At 38.4% G+C, this 17,320-nt stretch overlaps 2 protein-coding genes and 1 non-coding gene across 9 annotated transcripts; all 3 read right to left on the bottom strand.

The window, feature by feature from the left end:
- Positions 1-301: 301 nt before the first annotated feature.
- tmf1 (TATA element modulatory factor 1) lies at positions 302-9,804 on the bottom strand. 2 transcript variants are annotated; one of them, XM_067504685.1, is made up of 17 exons: positions 9,186-9,803; positions 7,688-9,075; positions 6,969-7,072; positions 6,510-6,636; positions 6,201-6,306; positions 5,858-6,000; positions 5,198-5,364; positions 4,719-4,869; positions 4,253-4,345; positions 4,006-4,162; positions 3,730-3,922; positions 2,291-2,360; positions 2,115-2,207; positions 1,866-1,988; positions 1,607-1,765; positions 1,314-1,439; positions 302-993 (listed from the first exon to the last, which is right to left on the bottom strand). In XM_067504685.1, exons 1-17 carry the CDS (start codon positions 9,319-9,321, stop codon positions 853-855), a joined length of 3,477 nt encoding a protein of 1,158 aa, XP_067360786.1. In that variant the 5' UTR covers positions 9,322-9,803; the 3' UTR covers positions 302-852. The 2 variants fall into 2 exon arrangements, with proteins under 2 accessions (XP_067360786.1, XP_067360787.1); XM_067504686.1 differs by lacking the exon at positions 6,510-6,636 and having other exon boundaries at positions 6,201-6,328; positions 9,186-9,804.
- trnar-acg (transfer RNA arginine (anticodon ACG)) lies at positions 2,573-2,645 on the bottom strand. The gene has a single exon. It is a non-coding gene; the product is annotated as a tRNA-Arg (tRNA).
- A 230-nt stretch (positions 9,805-10,034) lies between the features above and the next one.
- Positions 10,035-15,336, bottom strand: uba3 (ubiquitin-like modifier activating enzyme 3). Of its 6 annotated transcripts, none has more exons than XM_067504687.1 (17): positions 15,207-15,335; positions 14,290-14,410; positions 14,119-14,199; positions 13,958-14,040; positions 13,778-13,858; positions 13,270-13,313; positions 12,782-12,846; positions 12,488-12,643; positions 12,277-12,379; positions 12,022-12,135; positions 11,729-11,782; positions 11,527-11,563; positions 11,361-11,442; positions 11,169-11,284; positions 10,958-11,021; positions 10,762-10,816; positions 10,035-10,645 (listed from the first exon to the last, which is right to left on the bottom strand). In XM_067504687.1, the coding sequence occupies exons 1-17, from the start codon at positions 15,224-15,226 to the stop codon at positions 10,557-10,559; spliced, it is 1,365 nt and encodes a 454-aa protein (XP_067360788.1). In that variant the 5' UTR covers positions 15,227-15,335; the 3' UTR covers positions 10,035-10,556. The 6 variants fall into 6 exon arrangements, with proteins under 6 accessions (XP_067360788.1, XP_067360789.1, XP_067360790.1 ...); XM_067504688.1 differs by having other exon boundaries at positions 11,169-11,269; positions 15,207-15,334; XM_067504689.1 differs by lacking the exon at positions 15,207-15,335 and adding an exon at positions 14,628-15,196.
- Positions 15,337-17,320: the final 1,984 nt, after the last annotated feature.

The raw sequence follows: 17,320 nt of genomic DNA, 5'->3' as shown, positions 1-17,320 counted from the left end.
AGCCATTCGCACTCACAATCACACGCACAGATGGGCAACATCACCAGGAGAATCTAAGTTGAGATTCATCTTTAAGGACACTTCGACATGCGACCAGAGGAGCCGGGGAACGAACCAACATCTGTGGGATTGAACATGGGCAAGCACGCGCAAGCACGCGCGAACTCTTTTTACTTTGGCATGTCATATGAAAATGTGGACATCTCTGACGATCTGTAAATTCCAAGAATTGAAGGAATTTGTGTGAATCAAGAAAAAACTTCTAATGTGCGACACCCCATACTTGAAATTAAGAGTAACATTATTGTCGCCACCAAAATGTTTATTCATTTACATATTTAAAGATTCTAAAATCTACTCTTCAGGATTTTAATCAATCTACTCTCACATCGATACCACATAGTGTGATTTGTATTATTAAGAGCAATACATACATTTCTCTGTACAATCTGTTCTAGTCCTTACACCTTTATGAATACGAATGAAGGAGTAAACAAGGATGAATTTGAATAGTGCAAAAACCTTTACCATCCTCCTTCAGTTATAAACTGTCTATAAAGTACTTCATTGAAGGCTCAATCATGACAAATTATGTCTAAAATAAAGCTTGAACAAAGTCTGAATCACAAACTGTAGCAAACCTTAATGCCGTTTCTGAATAACGCAGTGTTTGTTATGCACATTCCCTACATTCCATTTAAATAAAGAATATGATTATTACTTAAAATAGATACATGACTATTTATTGTGACAGTGATTAAACTTAAATTCTCTGTCCTCTCTTTCTTTTCTCGATTGTTGAACTATTTGTTTGCCAGCATCCCAGAAGTAACACAGTGCAGCAAAAACTGTTTATTTCTGGTTCTTCAACAGTTCATCAATCTGGGTTTTGTACATGTTCTTGACATCTTCAAGGTCCAGCCTCAGCTCCTCTGCCTCCTCAGCCTTTTCTCCATACATCTGCAGAATGGTGTTGTGCCTCTGCTCCAGATCCTAATATATGCAGTCACACAAATCAATTTTAAAAGTAGTGTTCTTTCTGTTTTGACAAGTGAAAGTACACAAACATACTGGTAATATATACAATAAAGCAAGTTAAGTCCAACTTTCAGTATATTAAATAAAACTGAAGTAGTTTCAATTTAACACAACAACTAATTTTAAACATTTTAAAAGTATAAAATATATTTAAAAGTATAAAATATACTTTTAGAAAATATACTAATAATTTTTTCACCTGGAGACTGCTGACACAATACAATTATATATCTTTTTTGATCTCTGAGACTTTACTCAAGATTTGCAGCCTTCACCTTGAGCTGTACTTTCAGCTTAGGAATGTCCTTCACTTTCTCCTCCATCTCATCATTTTGATTGGTGAGTCGAACCAGCTCTTCTGCCATCACAGATCGACTCCTCTCCAAACTAGATATCTCAAGCTATATCACAAGGAAAGTCAAACAGTAGGAAAAACAACCTGTTGGTACCAGAAGTGACAATTTTTCACATGTACATACATTGTAGGACCAGTAGTGCTGACATGAAGCGGAATCATTTAACTAACAAATCCTATGTTGCTTTATGTGGATTTGTTCTGCAATGTTACCTGCAGCTGCACGATCTCTCCTTCTCTAAGTTTGAGCTGCGACTGAAGGTTCTCTATAATGCTGGAGCCTCCAGTCAGTCTGGCAGCCTCATATAAGTTGGTCCCGCTCATTGAACCCGACATGGTCATGGTACCCAGTGAGTGGTCTAAACAGTCATCCTGGAGAAGGATAAAATAAGCTATGAAACTTGTTACAAGATAGAAATCCAGAGTGCTTTAATCCATTTATTTAAGTATTACAATTTTTTCAAACATCTACCTGGGAAAGAATAGAAGTGTGCAGACCAACATTATCCACCCCACTGATGGAACTGGAGCGGGACAGGGAGGGTGTAGAAGAAGCTGGGGGCTCAACAAATGGGTAGGTCATACCCTTGCGCTCCTAATAGTAAAAAACATAATTATTAGAGTACTGAATTAAAAGATCCTGATTGTTTGCATACAAAGCTTATTTGACATAACACAACTCAATTGTATTCTATTAATATTCTCCTAAATTCCTCTAAACCTTTTCCTTGAGTGCCTCTTGTGCCAAGTAGCATTTCTTCTTCTCTTGCTCCACTTTCATCTTCTCCATCTCCAGCTGACTAGTGAGAACCATCTGAAGAAAAGAAGGAAAAGATGGACGTGGAAAAATTGTTTCACACTGCATTACAACAACAGTAAGAAAGAGCAACGTGGTACCTTTTCCTTTTTGGCCTCTTCTAGCTTTCGAGTGTGTTCTCCTCTCAGATTTTGCAATTCAACATGATTCCTACATTGAGAAAAGCCAAAAAAACAACAAAAAAACAAAACTGAGAATAACTACAAAAACAGCAATATAGAATAAAATGCAAGGGTATAACCCTCTAAACATGATGGAATCACATAAAACCATGAAACATAATGAGAGTTCTGTATCACTAAAGTAGACACATATTGTTTAGAAGGAGGTTATACATCCGTTTTAACAGCGATAAAATTTTCCGAGCCAGCCAGGAGTCGAACCTAGAATCTTCTGATCCGTAGTCAGACGCGTTATCCATTGCGCCACTGGCCCAGTCATCAGTTAGACCTCTTACAAAGCATAGGAACGTTGCACAAAGCCCATGAGCACATGCATGACCTATCCCCTCAGGAGGGGCTTTCCCTCAGCCTCTGCGCTCCACTCTATCTCACAAAAGCCCCGACGAGACCACAAGACCAATCTCCAGGAAGCATTTGCATTACAGAGAGGTATGTGGTGACAAAGTTTTCCTGAACACTCACAACCAATTTTATCATACCCCGTGAAACTATGCCAATTCTATTTTAATATACTAACATATATGCATGCATACAACATACTAACACACACAGAAACACAAGTTACAGGGATCTAAGGGAAAAGGAAAAGATAATGCATCATAAAACTAACTGTGCTGTTTACCATTGTCTCCTAGTAAGGTTCTTGACTACATTACAAAAAACAAAACAAACTGCGTATTCTCAGACGAGTACACTTGGATGGCAAAATTCTTTCTTCTGTTTTTTAACACACTTTATTATTGTTCTTTATAGGATGGTCACCATGGCCTGAGTTCAATTCCCATTGAGAGGAATGGACTACTTAAAGCTACAATGTTTAAATTAAAAATAAATTATGTTTTTTTTTTATTTTAGTTTAGGTCCAATGTGCTCAAAAACCTATTGTAACGTGGGGACGTTCTGTCAAAGCCTCTTAAAACCCTGACTCATTCAATAGCATCTTTAGCATTACAGATAATTTTTCAGAGTGAAGTTTACCCTTCTAACCAATCAGATAATTTACGTTTTTTTGGCTTGATCAGTATCCTGATTAGTAGTTAGCAACTACCTGAAGAATGTAGCAGAGCATTAAGAGAGAGAGCTGTGTTTGAGTTTGGTCACAGGAGGTTTCAACAACATCCCTCTACATTAAGACAAATTTTAGAACATATCTGTAAAAAAAAAATAAAAATCTAAAACACTTTGTTTTTATAGCGCCTCTTGTACAGTTGAGAAGCATCTTTATCAACAGCAAAGCACTTACTTACACACATCGGCAAACAATCTATCCAACCATACAAATTTTAAATAACTTCTTCACCCAGAGGATACATAATTTAAATAGTGTTATATGTTACCTGCTGCTTTCATCCTCAAGTTTTTCTCTCTTGCTCTTCTCAGCTTCCATTTGAGCTTGGCATTTTGCTTTTTCCTGGCGAAGCAAGGAATTCTGGGACTCCAGAGATGCCAGCTTAAAGTTAATGGACTGCAGTTCTTCTGTTGCAGCACGCTCCTTCTCCACAGCAACAGCCAGCTGTGCCTGGGCATCAGCTGTTGACAGTCAAAAGAAGTTCGGTTTTGATCAGCCCTTCACAGAGTTGTATTTTGGTGTTCGAACACTCCTTGCCTCTTACCAAGCCTATCAGAGATGTTCTTCTCCAGTTTTTCCCAGGACGCAGTTTGTCCACCCAGTGAGGCCTGCAAGTTCTCAATCTGTCGCAGAAGGGGCCGTGTAGCCGAGGTAACGCTCTGACTGAGTTCCTGGTTCCTAGTCTCCGCCTCTTGAAGCCTCTGTGTAAGAAAAACAAATTTAGCAATTTAAAAAAACTCTGCATTTGATTCTAATCAAAAGGAGGTTGCTTGGTTGTAATATTATGTTACCTCTTGCAGATCACTGATCTCCTCCCTCAAATAATCTTCTTTCCTTGCCTGCTGTTGCTCAGTCCTTTGTAGAGCCAGTCTTAGGTCAGCAACCTATACACAGCATGTGAACAGTTAATGAAGGATCTTCTTGACAAAAGACTACATCTATTTGACAAACTATACAATATAACGTTGCTGGACTGCAGCAGACATTTATTTTTATTCCACCAGTTCATGTCAAAAGAAAGGTTTCACTTTATAATCAGATTTTATTCAGCTGCCAGCATGGATCTTAGGGGAAATGAAAAAAATTACACCATCAACTATGGTTGCCCAAATTAGAAAGTGAGTGATCACAAAAGGTAGTACTTTCTGCACCAAGCAACCCACTCCCCTCCAAAAACTGCAATGCATGCAAAACAAACAATGCGTGGATGAGATGAACCCCTAAGCACAGCGGGTTTAAAGTATGGGCCAGAATTACCTGGTTAGCAAGGGCCTCCTGCTGCATCCTGGCCTCCTCCTGGGCTTTATCAAGAGCCAAGCTCAGCTTGGCCTGTGTTTCCCTGCTCAGAGCTGCTTCCTCAGCCTCACTGGCTCTGCTGGCATTTGCCTTATGAAGTTCTGCTATCTCCCTGACAACAGATATGTTAAAGAAGACCTTTAACACATTCATCTTACTACACTGTAAGTAATAAGAATGTGTTGTTTTGACTCTCTATCTCAGTTCATTGAAATAAAAATTTAACATTTAAAATCATGCAAATTCTTAAAATTACTTTCTGTTCCATTAAAACCAAGGGACTTTGTAAGAAAATGTTCCATTTCATTGCTTTATTTTAAATTCAATAAATTGCTGGACCAGCCAATCAAAGTTTTCCAAGTAGCTGGCCTGTAAAGTTATATTTACAGGAACATGTTGCTCAACCTTCCGTATTAACAGTAGGGTGTGTCTGTGTTTACTTATAGGAGTTGTCCAGAGCAGCCTGGAGGCTCCTGTTCTTCTCCTGCAGCTCATCAAAGTCTGACTGCAGCCTGCTCAGGTCTTTCTCCTGCCGCTCCACCACAATGTTCAGCTTTTTGATGCTTTCCCGGTGTTGTTTCTCAACCTCCTCCTTCCCATCTAGTACCTAACATATAAAACACAGACACTCAATTTATGAAAAGTAACGCAGAAACAAATGTTAGTAGGTGTTTGGAGGGAAAAGGCAAACTCTAAAACATCCAAAAAGTAATCTGAATGCTGTGAAACCCTTCAAATGATACAGAGAGAGCAATAATTTAAAAATTTATAAACGAAAAAAAGCATGCAAAAACAACAGTAAAAGTCTAATATGTAAATTAATATTTATTATATAGTTTTGTTTATGTCAACAAATGCAGAATCATTACGAGATATTACTACAAACATGTATTTTTCTGACATACATACAATATACCAGCCAGATATGTCTTAAACATGATTCAACCATCTATCATCATGTTAAAACTCACTAATTTGCCATAATCCTTACAGTAAGATTTCTCTAAAACATAAACGATTAAAGTACATGACATGAAAGTCAACTCATTCTGTTTTTGACAGTATAAAGGACAATCCATTAACACTGTGCTAAGCCAAACCTGCTGCAGGTGCCTGAGCTCCTCCTCCTGCTCCTTGATTTTCTTCTGTTGTTTGACAGTCTTTGCATCAGTCTCCTTCTCCTTCACACGCAGCTTCTTGATAATGTTGCTGTGTTGCAGCTGCTGCTTGGACAACTTTTCACCTAGTGAAGTGTTAAAAAAGATGCTGAAACAACACGCAATATGAGTGAGCAGTAGTTCCATCAAACGGTAATAATGTCCCCCAGCAGCATGGAATTGGTACTTGATATGTAACATACTTGTTATCTGTACAGTCTCGTCACAGACCACTTGTAAGGGTCGGTGGAAGTGAAGAACAGTCAACTACTTAATTTAGTCTTACCTTCTTCCAGCAGACCTCTGATCTGTTCCTCCTTCTCTCTGATGATCTCCATTGTATCACTGGAGTTAAGTCTTGTGGAAAGCTCTTCTCTCAACCCCTTTATTTCCTGTAGCAAAAACAATTGCCATCTTGGACACAAAACATTTGGAAATATTTGCTTTTGGATTTGAAAATACGCCTAGGCTGAGTCGGACCAGCTTTAAAAGGTTAGAAAAAGTAAGTTTGTAGCTTTTAAAAGACTATGGTACAGAGTATATTAGCTTGTCCGATAAGAGATGAAGGAACTGAAGCCACTGATATTCTAATTACCTTTTTGGCAATGTCTCTTTCTTTGCAGGCTACCTGAGCCTTCCTCTCTGCATCCGCTATGCGTTGGGTGAACTCATCCTTTAGAGACTGAACAGTGGAGCTCTCCTCCTTCAGGCTAATTACCTCACTGTTAGATGAACAGACTCATTAGTTCACTCTCAAAATCTATATGGCCTTAAAGCCAAGACTGCTTTTAGAAATCTACGTATGAAAGTTATTCAAACTGTCCTTATTATTATTATTTTTTTACATTTTCACAGTATTTCTATATTGTAGCAAAAATAATAAGCACATACAGTTATACAATTTAAGTGAATTACATCTACAACAGTAGATGAATGGTAATGCCTTGCCTGAGCAAGTTTACAAGAAGAGCATTAGTCTCCTGATCAAAACAACTTCCTTATCGATATTATTTACAGACCACTTGTAAACCAGGTGCATGCACTGTCTACTTACTCTTTGAGATTGTCACACTCTTCCTCCAGCCTAGCCTTGTCTTTGCTGACTAAAAGCAGCTGGGACTCCCTCTTCTCAAGGCGTCCTGACAGATCATCAATGACCTGAAACACAAAATATTTTGTTAGCAATAGCAGCTGCACAGAAATGGCCTAAAATACCTTCACCCTTATTCACAAAGCAAAACAAATTCTGGGACTGACCGGTAAAACACATAACTTTTGCTGAAAAAAAAAAAAAAAAAGTTCCACTACATACTAGCAGATAAATTCCATGATATTTTAAGGGGCTTCAATCGCAGGAAAATAGTGATTAAAGCTACTAAAGAGAACAAGATAGAAAACCTACTTCTGATTTGCATTGTGAGAAAGCTAGAAAATTGCCAAGTGGTTTAAAGTTTTGTTATTTTTATAAACGTTGCTATGTCATATAAACAGTTGTGTAATGTTACTTTTTAAGAAATACTTAATGAATCATGCTACTGCACTTGTACACAAACACAACACACAACTCAGGGGTTGTGACAAAGACACTGTATGCACTACAGCAAGGGTGTTGTGGAGTTCGAGGATAAAATCTAGCGTAGTCAACATGACCCATAAAGATATACAGCTTCTAACACAAAAAACATGTGTATAATGTATTATTCGTTTATTATGCACAAAACAAACATAAGCCATTTATATTACCAGCTACAGAATTTTAATGCCATCTTTTACCTTCTGAAGCTCCAATATCTGAACTGTTGAGACGCTTTTCATCTCTTCTGTTATTGGTGGAGTGATCTGGTCTCCAGAATTAGAGGAGTTATCAAACAGTGTGACCTTAACCTCAGATTTCTGTTCCTGTTCTGTCAACTCTTCAGGTTGCTCACTATTCACCGGTGTCGCACTTCGGCCACTCTCCTCCATCTCATCCAGAGATTGCTCCCTTGTCATTTCGGTGAACCCCTCTTCTTCATCTCCTATCTTCTCCACCACTCCTTCTTCCTGCTTTTCACATACAGCTGTTGGTACTGTCAGAGGAGCAGGGCTTGCAGTGACAGACGCTAAAGTCCGACTGCCAGGGATCTCATCATCTGAGTTAACCTCACTGACACTTCGGCTATCAAGTGACTGTACACTGAATGAATCAATGCGTTCAAATGCATCCGATGAGGAGCCGCAGCTCTCTGTAAGCTTGGGGTAGTCTTCCATTCTGGGAAAATCGCCACAGGTGGAGGCAGTGAGAAGCTGAAATGAGCCCTGCATTAGGTGAAGGCCTGACTTTCCCTCCCCAGTTTCCTGTCTGGAGCTGGCTGAGCTCTCACTCAACACACTCTCATGGTCAAGCACTTCAATGTCACTGGTGGTAGAAGTTCCTGAGGAGAAAGCACTGACTGGAGGGGATGGGGTATCATTTTGACGGTCCTCCATCTTTGAGTCTTTTTGGTCTAGTACTTCCTTAGAAGATGGGGAGGGTGAAGAAGTAATAGAGCTCTTGAGTTCAGAAGTGAGAACAGAAGATTTAGAGGAATCTGTGGAATCATCCTGTGCCTGATGTTCTGATGGAGTCTGTGACTGGTCCATTTTTGAGTCTACAGAAATTGTTTCACCAGCTTGGTTTGTTTCTGCCCTTAAGCCATCATCTGGCACACATTTCACATTGTTGTCAGCGTTACAAGGAAGATCAATGGAAGAATCCACAGGAGAAACTGGTTGCAGGAGGATAGTGTCTGCATAAGGTGCTGTTGGTGAGGACTCAGCATTTACCAGCTGGCTGTCAGAAATTGTTTCATTCACAGGACTCTTATCAGCAGGTGCTGACTTTTCAGCCTCCACGTCATTTTTGGTCACAGCCTCTTTGTTTTTCTTTCCATTCTCCTGCTGCTGCCTTTGAGACTTTATAGGGGGTACAGAAACAACCTGGGTTTTGTTGACACCTTGTAAATCTCCAGATGACAGAAAGGCACTAAAAAAGTTTTCGGATTCATCCACAACTGTGCGGGTTACTGGCGTTGTAATGGCCTCCGAAGAGGGCGCAGGAGGAATCTTTTCTTCAGGTGGTGCTTCCCACTGCGTCATCCCCCAGCCTCCACTTAATGACAGCTTCCCAGGTAATGTAACATCTGCAATAAATGTCAATTTTAACCTCTTTTTTTTCAAATTAGCTGCAGCAATAAGTCATAATTTACACATGGCAACATTTGATGTCACAACCGCGTGAAATATTTCTTACCATCGAAAGACATTACAGTTGTGTCACCCCACTGATCCCCTTCTTTGATGTCCAGAACTCGGTCGATCGACTTTTGAGCAGTTGTCAAAGCTTGTTTTGCGAAGCTGGACAAGTGAGATGTGTTGAACCAACTCATTTTGACTATGAAGCTAGCTAGCGATCACTAAGTTGACAAATTGTTACACGAATCTTACAGGGTATTTGGCGTTGCCACATAAAGCACAGTCACTTTATCTACATTGTAGTTATTAACATTAACCGTGTGCGAACAATATTTCTCAATTTGAAATGTTTCTCTGTCCCCAAAAGCCTTTTTTACAGCTTGCGTCCACCTAGCTAGTTAGCAAAGCTGTAAACTAGCCAACGCATAACGTTTGTGTATAGTTACAGCTCGCAAACTGGCCAGTTGTCACTCAAAACTGTATCATCTCTACAAGAACGGCATGTATTTCTAGTACCGCATAGGAAATTCTGCCACTGTTGTCAAAATAAAATCATTCTAGTATATAATCCAGGTCTCTTTCGGGTCCTTTTCTCGGCCGTCATCGTTTGTTTTGGTCGCTTCAACTTGTAGCCCAGCTAGCATTAGCCTGCTCGCTACTTCCTTTCCACGTCTCACAATGACGTCATGAAACATTCTGATTAAGTCTGAGAAGTCTAGTCAGCTGAATGAAATCCAAGAGCCTTAAAATTCTAAAACTTAAATAGACAACTAAATTAATAGGACACTATGTCATCAATATAATACTGTTCATTAATATAATAAAGTTCTGTATGTACTGATTTCTATATAAGTGTTTGAGCTTTTGCTTTTTTAGAAATAACACATACTGCACATTGACAATAAAACAATTTCATCATCAGTCTGTATTAAAAGCTTTCAATCCTACATACTGGACTTGTAACCATCATTTCTCTACCAAGAAAACAGAAACTGTACATTTTACTCCAGTTCGCATCCTTACCAGTGTTTGTCAATTACCACTTTAGTGGTTGCTGCAACTTAAAACAATGTTAAATAAATAAATTCAAATGATTCAAACCCAAGTATAGCCCAAGTACAGAATAATCTTTTACAATGTAACTATTGCTTGTTCCTTTGTTTGTAGTGCAGATAACATCTTTCCAGAATCTCTGAAATTTGCAGACAATATATCACAAAATAGGACAAAGTATGATTTGGCTTGTCAGTGCAAAACATCAACTCTAGTCAATATGTACATTAAAATAATAAAATTAGCTACTGTATAATAATTTACACTATGACTGGAAACACTGTAAAAGTTTAGTTTTTGACCCATTTTAAATATGTCATAGTTGGCGAAGAAACAAAAATGACATCAACTGGTTCTGGGAGTGCTTGTATTTGTCCTATGAGGTAAAGCAGAGTCTGAACAACAAGGTCTGGGGTGTGGTCACATCAGCTACAGCCAGCTCTTGTCCATTAACTAGCCCCAGCTCTGGAAAATACATGTTCATAACATAATTGAGTCAACATATTCACATTGTTTTCATCCGGTCAAGTGTACGTTGTATAATTTTCAAATACATATTCAGTATAAATAAAGCACCTCACCTTTCAGAGTTTTGGACAGATTTGCTCGAGTCCTCTGTTCAATTGATGCAACAGACTGTGAAGCAAAATGATATTCAAGTTAAGCTCAAATTAAAATTTGTATGACAGTGGAGTTTTATGAGGACACACATCAGACATACATTATCATCAGACTGAAAAGAAAACATAAAACTGTGTGAAATCAGAGGTCAATTACCTGTAAATATAATGTCTTGCTTTTTCCTTCCAGTGTTGCTGTTAAAGCAGGTGATTTCATTTGTCTGAAAAAGAAAATAAAACATTATAATTGGTGTTTAAAATAATGCATTCTACATACCTACAAACCAAACGAAATGTTTGACTGCAAATAGAACTTTAGTATGTTAATTGTAACCAGCGATAAATTGTGATGAGTTAGGCAAACGTACAGGGAGGCACTCCCAGTCAAGTAGTCCAACACCTCCTGGAGTTTGGAAGATGGAGAAAAGTGCAAATCCAGAGGTACTTGGCTGCAGGCAAAACAGTTTTCCTGCAACAGAAGTGGCTGTAAACATGTAATTTTCAAAGGATAATTGATCAGAGTAGAAAATATGAGCTAGAAGATCATTTTAGGGACAAACCTTTCGTTCTGCCTCAAAGGTGTAGGTGTAGAGGCCATCAACATCATTGAAGACCATGTAGTTGTTTAAAGGTATAGAGGCACTGAAGATGGAAAAGATGTCATGATAAATGATACATAAAAATATGATTATGTATATGGTTGCTGTACAAAGCCTGCACACTCACCTTGATGCTATTTTGAAAACTTCAGTTGCACAAGCAGCTGGGTCAAATAAAGCATAAAGATTCATTTGTTTACACATTTCAGTTTACAGAAAGTCAACATAATGAACATTGTTTGGAAATGATTGACTCTGATGGAAACGATTGACGCATAACACCATTCTTGAAGGCACACAGATATCTTTTAAAAGCCCATCTCACTTACCAGCAATAACAGCATTTGTAGATGCCACAGCTGGGATTATCCTTTTAATAACACCTGCAGCATTTAAAGCAGGATACATAAAGTGCATAATTCTAAAATTCACATAAAAGAAATAAAAGCCACAGAAATCTTCTGATTATTTAATATTAATCTGACATGTAAGTAATGTTTGCCCCTTTTTAATTAAGGTTCCAAATAGACAATGAGTTCTATATATTTGGGTTTGACCCCTAGCGGGGCTCTGAGACATAGCCTTGTCCTGCTGGTGACAGGTGTTTGCTATTTATACTCACCCTGGGTTAACCGGTATGAGACTCCTGTTATGTTGAACTCTGCTGCCCTCTCCAGAGATCTCTGGTACACCCACTGGATGTGCTCTGGGTCATCTCCATCCAGGGCCACTCCGTCTAATCCACACACACACAAAGAAAGAAAAATACAGTTTACCTTTTTGTACAAAGGGTCAACTCAGCTCATATTTAATGATCGTTCTCGACCCCACCAATCCCATTAACAGTTAAAATATTAACTTCAGTCAGATTTTGTACCTCCAAATGGTGTCACTTTGGGCCACAACAGCACCCGGACATACTCAATGCAATGTTCTGGCAAACGAGGCATGGAGGCTATAGTACACATAGGGAAGTTAATCTAAAAAGACAGACATAGTTTAGGAAACTGACCAGGAGGGGTTTCTTTAGAATCACTAAATCGTGGTTGTAAACATTATTTTATTTTTTAAAAACGCCCCCCTCCTACCTGTGGAGGATAAAGCTCGAGAGTGCAATCGATACAGGCAGTCATGCCAGGCAGAATGACTCGAGCATTGCCTTTAAACCCTTCTGTCCCACCATCGATTAAAGGAATGATGGAATCAGGGTCTAAGACACCATCCTCATAGACCAGCAAAGACAGCTTCAAAACAAAAGCATAGGTGTAGCACAAAATGTTAGTTGTTTTGCAAAAAAGTAACAGTAAAAAAGACAGCAGGAAAAAATGCAAGGAGAAAATAGGGACAGTATCAAAGATTCCAAGGAAGAAAAAATAACTTACCAGCATACCATTTATCCACCTCCTGGCAACTACTGAGTCCAGTCCACAGACAATGATATGGAATTCTTAAGAAGAAAAGAAATTAACACATTCAAATCTAATGTGTAAGAATGCCACAATCAAACAGGTAGGGGCATGACAAAATCTTAAATAATAAATATCTCATTATAGAAAGTAAAAAATGTATCCCAAAATAACTCAACAGATATTGTCTAGTTATTTGAGCACTGCTGAGAGAAAGCATATCATTGGAAGAACATCAAGAAGCTTTTAAGTCAATATTGTTGCAAAATAACAAATGAAGGTTTCTGACTTTTGATAACTTGAATGGTTGGTCAGATTGCCTTGTGGTCCCAAGCAGTTTATTCTTTGTGAAAATGATTTTGAGTGTATCAAACAATCAGCCCCATATTGTTGTTAGAACACTATCATAAACTGGTTAAACTGCTACACTTCTAACAACATCATCAACTCATCCAGATACTTACGTCTGTAGAATGCTCCATCTAAGTCTTGAATTTTTTTAAAATGTCTGCAAAAAGCATTAAGGAGACGTTCATTGTGAATTTCAAAAAGATCTCTGTGAATATATTATCCGCCTACATTGTTATTTTGAGATTAGATTTAGATGATGAGTTTTCTGTTTTTACTGTTATTTTGACAAAGCATATTAAGAAGTTGTATTCAGATTAAAGATATGATTTCCTTTTTTGATTTACATGTTTAACACATTACCTGGAGTCCTCAAATGTACTTCATATTTCCAGAGTTGTAAACAGTTTATCGTGAATATATGTGTTATTTTCTTGGCACAAAACTTTGCATCATGTTGGGTCTTTTAGGTGGGCACCAAAACCTATATTTAATATTAATAATGGTGGTATCATTTAGAGCAATTGAAGTTAAATACAAATATAATATGCATTTTAAACATATGCAAATAGCATCTTCCAGGCTGAACTACTGACAAACAATGCATTATATTTAAAAGGATACGGGACTACACAGCATCCAGGTATTCGGCTGTTTATAAAATCAGCTGCAACGTCTGCCTTGGATCGACCCACATCTTTTGATCTAATTAACATCATACAATAAAAGCAAATGATTACTTGACTTATGCATTAAATTACCTAATAAAACAGGTCAAAAACTTGAAACAGAAAACATGCTGACCTGAAGAGGAACTGTCGATTCAGGTTAGAAATATCAATGGTGTCCATGTCAACAACATGAATATTGCGAAAGCCTGATAAAGACTGAGCCGAGAACAAGTGTTGATCGTTTGTTACAATTTAAATAGCACCTTTCGAACATCAGTAAGAATAACGTTATACCAGGTCTTTCAGTAGCTCACATCCCAGACCGCCAGCACCAATGACCAGGATTCTACAGGTTTCCAACATAAACTGCAAAGTCTGTGATAAAAAGTGATAAAATAATGATTAAAAAACTTAAATCATACAAGTGTAATGAATGTCGGCCAACTGTTGGCCTGGTATTGTTACCTCTGAACTGGGCTGAAAGTCAGGATGTGTGAAGGGCCCTGACCTTTCCAGAAACCTTTTAGTATGGTTCCATCGCCCTTCCCACTCACAGGTGCTTACATCTCCTCCATCCACCACCATCCTGAAGACAATATGTACATTTAGCCGTATCTTGACAGTGTCAGAATACACAGGATGGCAAGTATGATCTAGCCTGGTCTGATGTGACACAAAACTTGTAATCCTACTGAAATCAGTAGAGACCTAACGTTAAACGCATTGCTGTAAATACACTTCAAATGGGAAATGTAGTATTCATAGGTCACAGCACTGAACAGATCTACTGTATAAACGTGCACCTGTTCTTTAGTATTTGTCCTTTGTACGCGTCTGCTCTTTATCATTGACGAGTAACGTTGTTGCTTTTGGGGATTTCTACGGACATTAATCGCACATTTGGTGGGCGTTTCTCACCCTGCAGCATTTTGTTACCAACTATCTTAAGCGGTCAGCTCCCGGTAACGTTAACGTTAGCCAGGCTAGTTGAGTAGCTAACACGCCAAGGGTACAAAGAAACATATGGTAAAGACACCACAAAATATTCACTGTATTGACGTGTCAGCTACTCACGCTTGGTTAGTCGGTATTTCTTTCTGAAGGCTACATATTTTGTTTACAGCCAGTGGCGGGTTGGGTAAGTTAGCGTTAAGTTTCTTCCTGTCTCATAACTGCTCCTAACTTCAAACCTTCCGCCAGTTCTACTAATTCATTACTAACTTCTAAGTCAGCTCCACTACTCTCCTTCTTTTCTTTTCCCTAAAAAGAGAGAATAAAGGAAGGTTCATTCATGCCGTGCTTTCGTAGGTTACTGAGATATGAAAGCATCTTTCGGGCAGTTATTAACTGTTTTCTTGCTCGTTTCTTCTGCAGCTACTTACGGCTCATCCGTTTCCGCCATGTTTGGATACTTCTTTAACTTCAAGTGCCGAATCTTATAGCAGTAAATTCAGAATCTCTAAAGCAATAATATCCATGTACTATATTTGGCAAAATACTCCACAAAATTTGATTTATACCCCATTTAAAATTAAGACCAATATAGCACTACCTATTGTGTTTGGGATTTATACCTATCGTTTGGCATGGAAATTTCTTATAAGCCAGCTTGCGTTAGCAATCTTGTTTTCATTTGAGTTTCAAAATTTTCTGAAGCCATGAATGCAACATTACAAAAACAGCGATTACGACACAGATCCGACAGATGGCAGCGTTATCCCTTTAATTTTGCAAAGCTCCAAAATTCCCACTGTATGTTCACAACATCATACTCTACTTCTATCACATGGTCCAGCAGTTATTTGTTCATCTAGATATTGGTAATGGTTCATACAGCTTAACTTGGAATAAAAACAAATTAAAGCAGGGTAGCAGTTATCAGTAAAAAACAGTTAAGAGTCAACAACCGACAAATTAGCCTGTTTCAAGAGCAGAGATTAATTATGCTAGATACAAAATATAACCTCTTTAATCAATGTCCACAGCAAAACTATATAAAGATATGTATGTATATGTATGTATGTACATGTTGCCACATATGTACCTGCCTGTTATTGTGAAGTGTGCATGACACATTTAGCATGAATAAAACATGAGAGTGAAATCATGTTATTAAATTTAACGACTTCACTGAGGGCATCTCTCTCAAGTGTCTGATTTCCTGTGTCCACACTGTGCTAATGAATCTCGGTGTTTCATCTCTCATTATAGAATGATTAATAATCCTTGGTTGAGGTTCCATACATTTTAATAGACATGCCTTTAGGAACAAGAACATAATAAATCTGTCTGTGCACACCCTGTCTTTGCAGAGGTCACCAAATATCTGGCCATTTTATAGTCTGCAAAGGTTAATGCAAAGTCCTCATAAGTGATGAAAAAAAAACAGACACAGATCTATTTGCCATATTGTTTTGGCGATTTGAATGTTTGAAAGAGTTTCAAGATTTTTTCTTTTTAATGAGATGTTCCGAATGACAACCTCCGAAAACTGATCACTAAAAATAACTGCTGCAGCCATGTCCTTCATAGCTGACTGACTGCCATCTCAGTCTTCAGTGCCCCCCCCCCCCCCCCCTTTTATTTTTGTTCTGTCTGTCTTGTCCTCATTCATTTAACTTCAGCTGAGCTTCCCTGTTGAACAGCATATCACATCAGATAAAATGTCATAAAAAAAACAAAGAAGTACATTTTTAAAAACAATTAAAATATCATTAAGGCTTATTGATTTGAGATTAGTTCTCATGGACACTTCAGCAGGTGTGATTTTGCCCAGATCATGAGTCGGAAGAAATTACATCTGTTGTTTTTGGCTCCTGCATAATTCTGATGGTCTTTAAACCACCAAGTGATGTTGAACATATACTGGATCTAAAGTAGGGCATCAGAGGACTAGGAGTAAAAACATCTTCCAGTGCTGACACATTTTTATAGATTCAATTGAAATGCCATCTGTCATTCCCCCACCTTAAGCAGGGACATTCTGAATGTCACTACCATGTTTTTGAGGTGACCTAGCTCTCTGCCATCCATCACAACCAACTACAGTAAACGCATCTGAGCATAGATTGAGGAGTCCATAACTGAATAGACCATTACTCAAAATACTTGATCATAACAGGCTATCAGTCATGTGACACTTTGCTAGAGAGAAAAATAGATCACATCAGAGGAGCTACTGATATTCTGTGCCTGTCCGCATCCCACTTTCCAAATTTTCAGAAAACTGAGAATAGAATCTTTTTTTTCTTGCACAATTTCTTTTTCACACATTAACATGGGAATCAAGGTTTGTCAGCTCTATTGCCCCATATATCTCCCTATCCATTTGCTATTTGATGGCTTTCTGTCAGGGTGACCAAAGTGGTGCTGATTGTGCTAATGATAATGTGTCACAGCAACGTGTTCCATGTAAGGCTCAGAGCTGGGCTGCCAGCCACAAGACAAGGAGACACTACAGGATGATGTTGTGTTGTGCTGTAGCAAGTGATTGATG

Source organism: Channa argus, chromosome 5, assembly GCF_033026475.1.
Source record: "Channa argus isolate prfri chromosome 5, Channa argus male v1.0, whole genome shotgun sequence".
Lineage (NCBI taxonomy): Eukaryota > Metazoa > Chordata > Actinopteri > Anabantiformes > Channidae > Channa > Channa argus.
The sequence above is the reverse complement of the archived record's forward strand: the minus strand, read 5'-3'. Positions and strand labels throughout refer to the sequence as shown.

Bases quoted from the DNA above. Each gene is read 5' to 3' on its own strand.
- tmf1 (XM_067504685.1), bottom strand. From the start codon at position 9,321: ATGAGTTGGTTCAACACATCTCACTTGTCCAGCTTCGCAAAACAAGCT. The intron at 9,076-9,185 runs GTAAGAAATATT...CATTTATTGCAG, and splicing joins AACTGTAATGTCTTTCGATG to ATGTTACATTACCTGGGAAG. The intron at 2,361-3,729 runs GTAACATATAAC...TTCTCAATGTAG, and splicing joins CTTGAGGATGAAAGCAGCAG to GAATCATGTTGAATTGCAAA.
- uba3 (XM_067504687.1), bottom strand. From the start codon at position 15,226: ATGGCGGAAACGGATGAGCC. The intron at 14,411-15,206 runs GTAAGTAGCTGC...TATTGTCTTCAG, and splicing joins ATGGCGGAAACGGATGAGCC to GATGGTGGTGGATGGAGGAG. The intron at 12,380-12,487 runs GTAGGAGGGGGG...CTGTCTTTTTAG, and splicing joins TCGAGCTTTATCCTCCACAG to ATTAACTTCCCTATGTGTAC.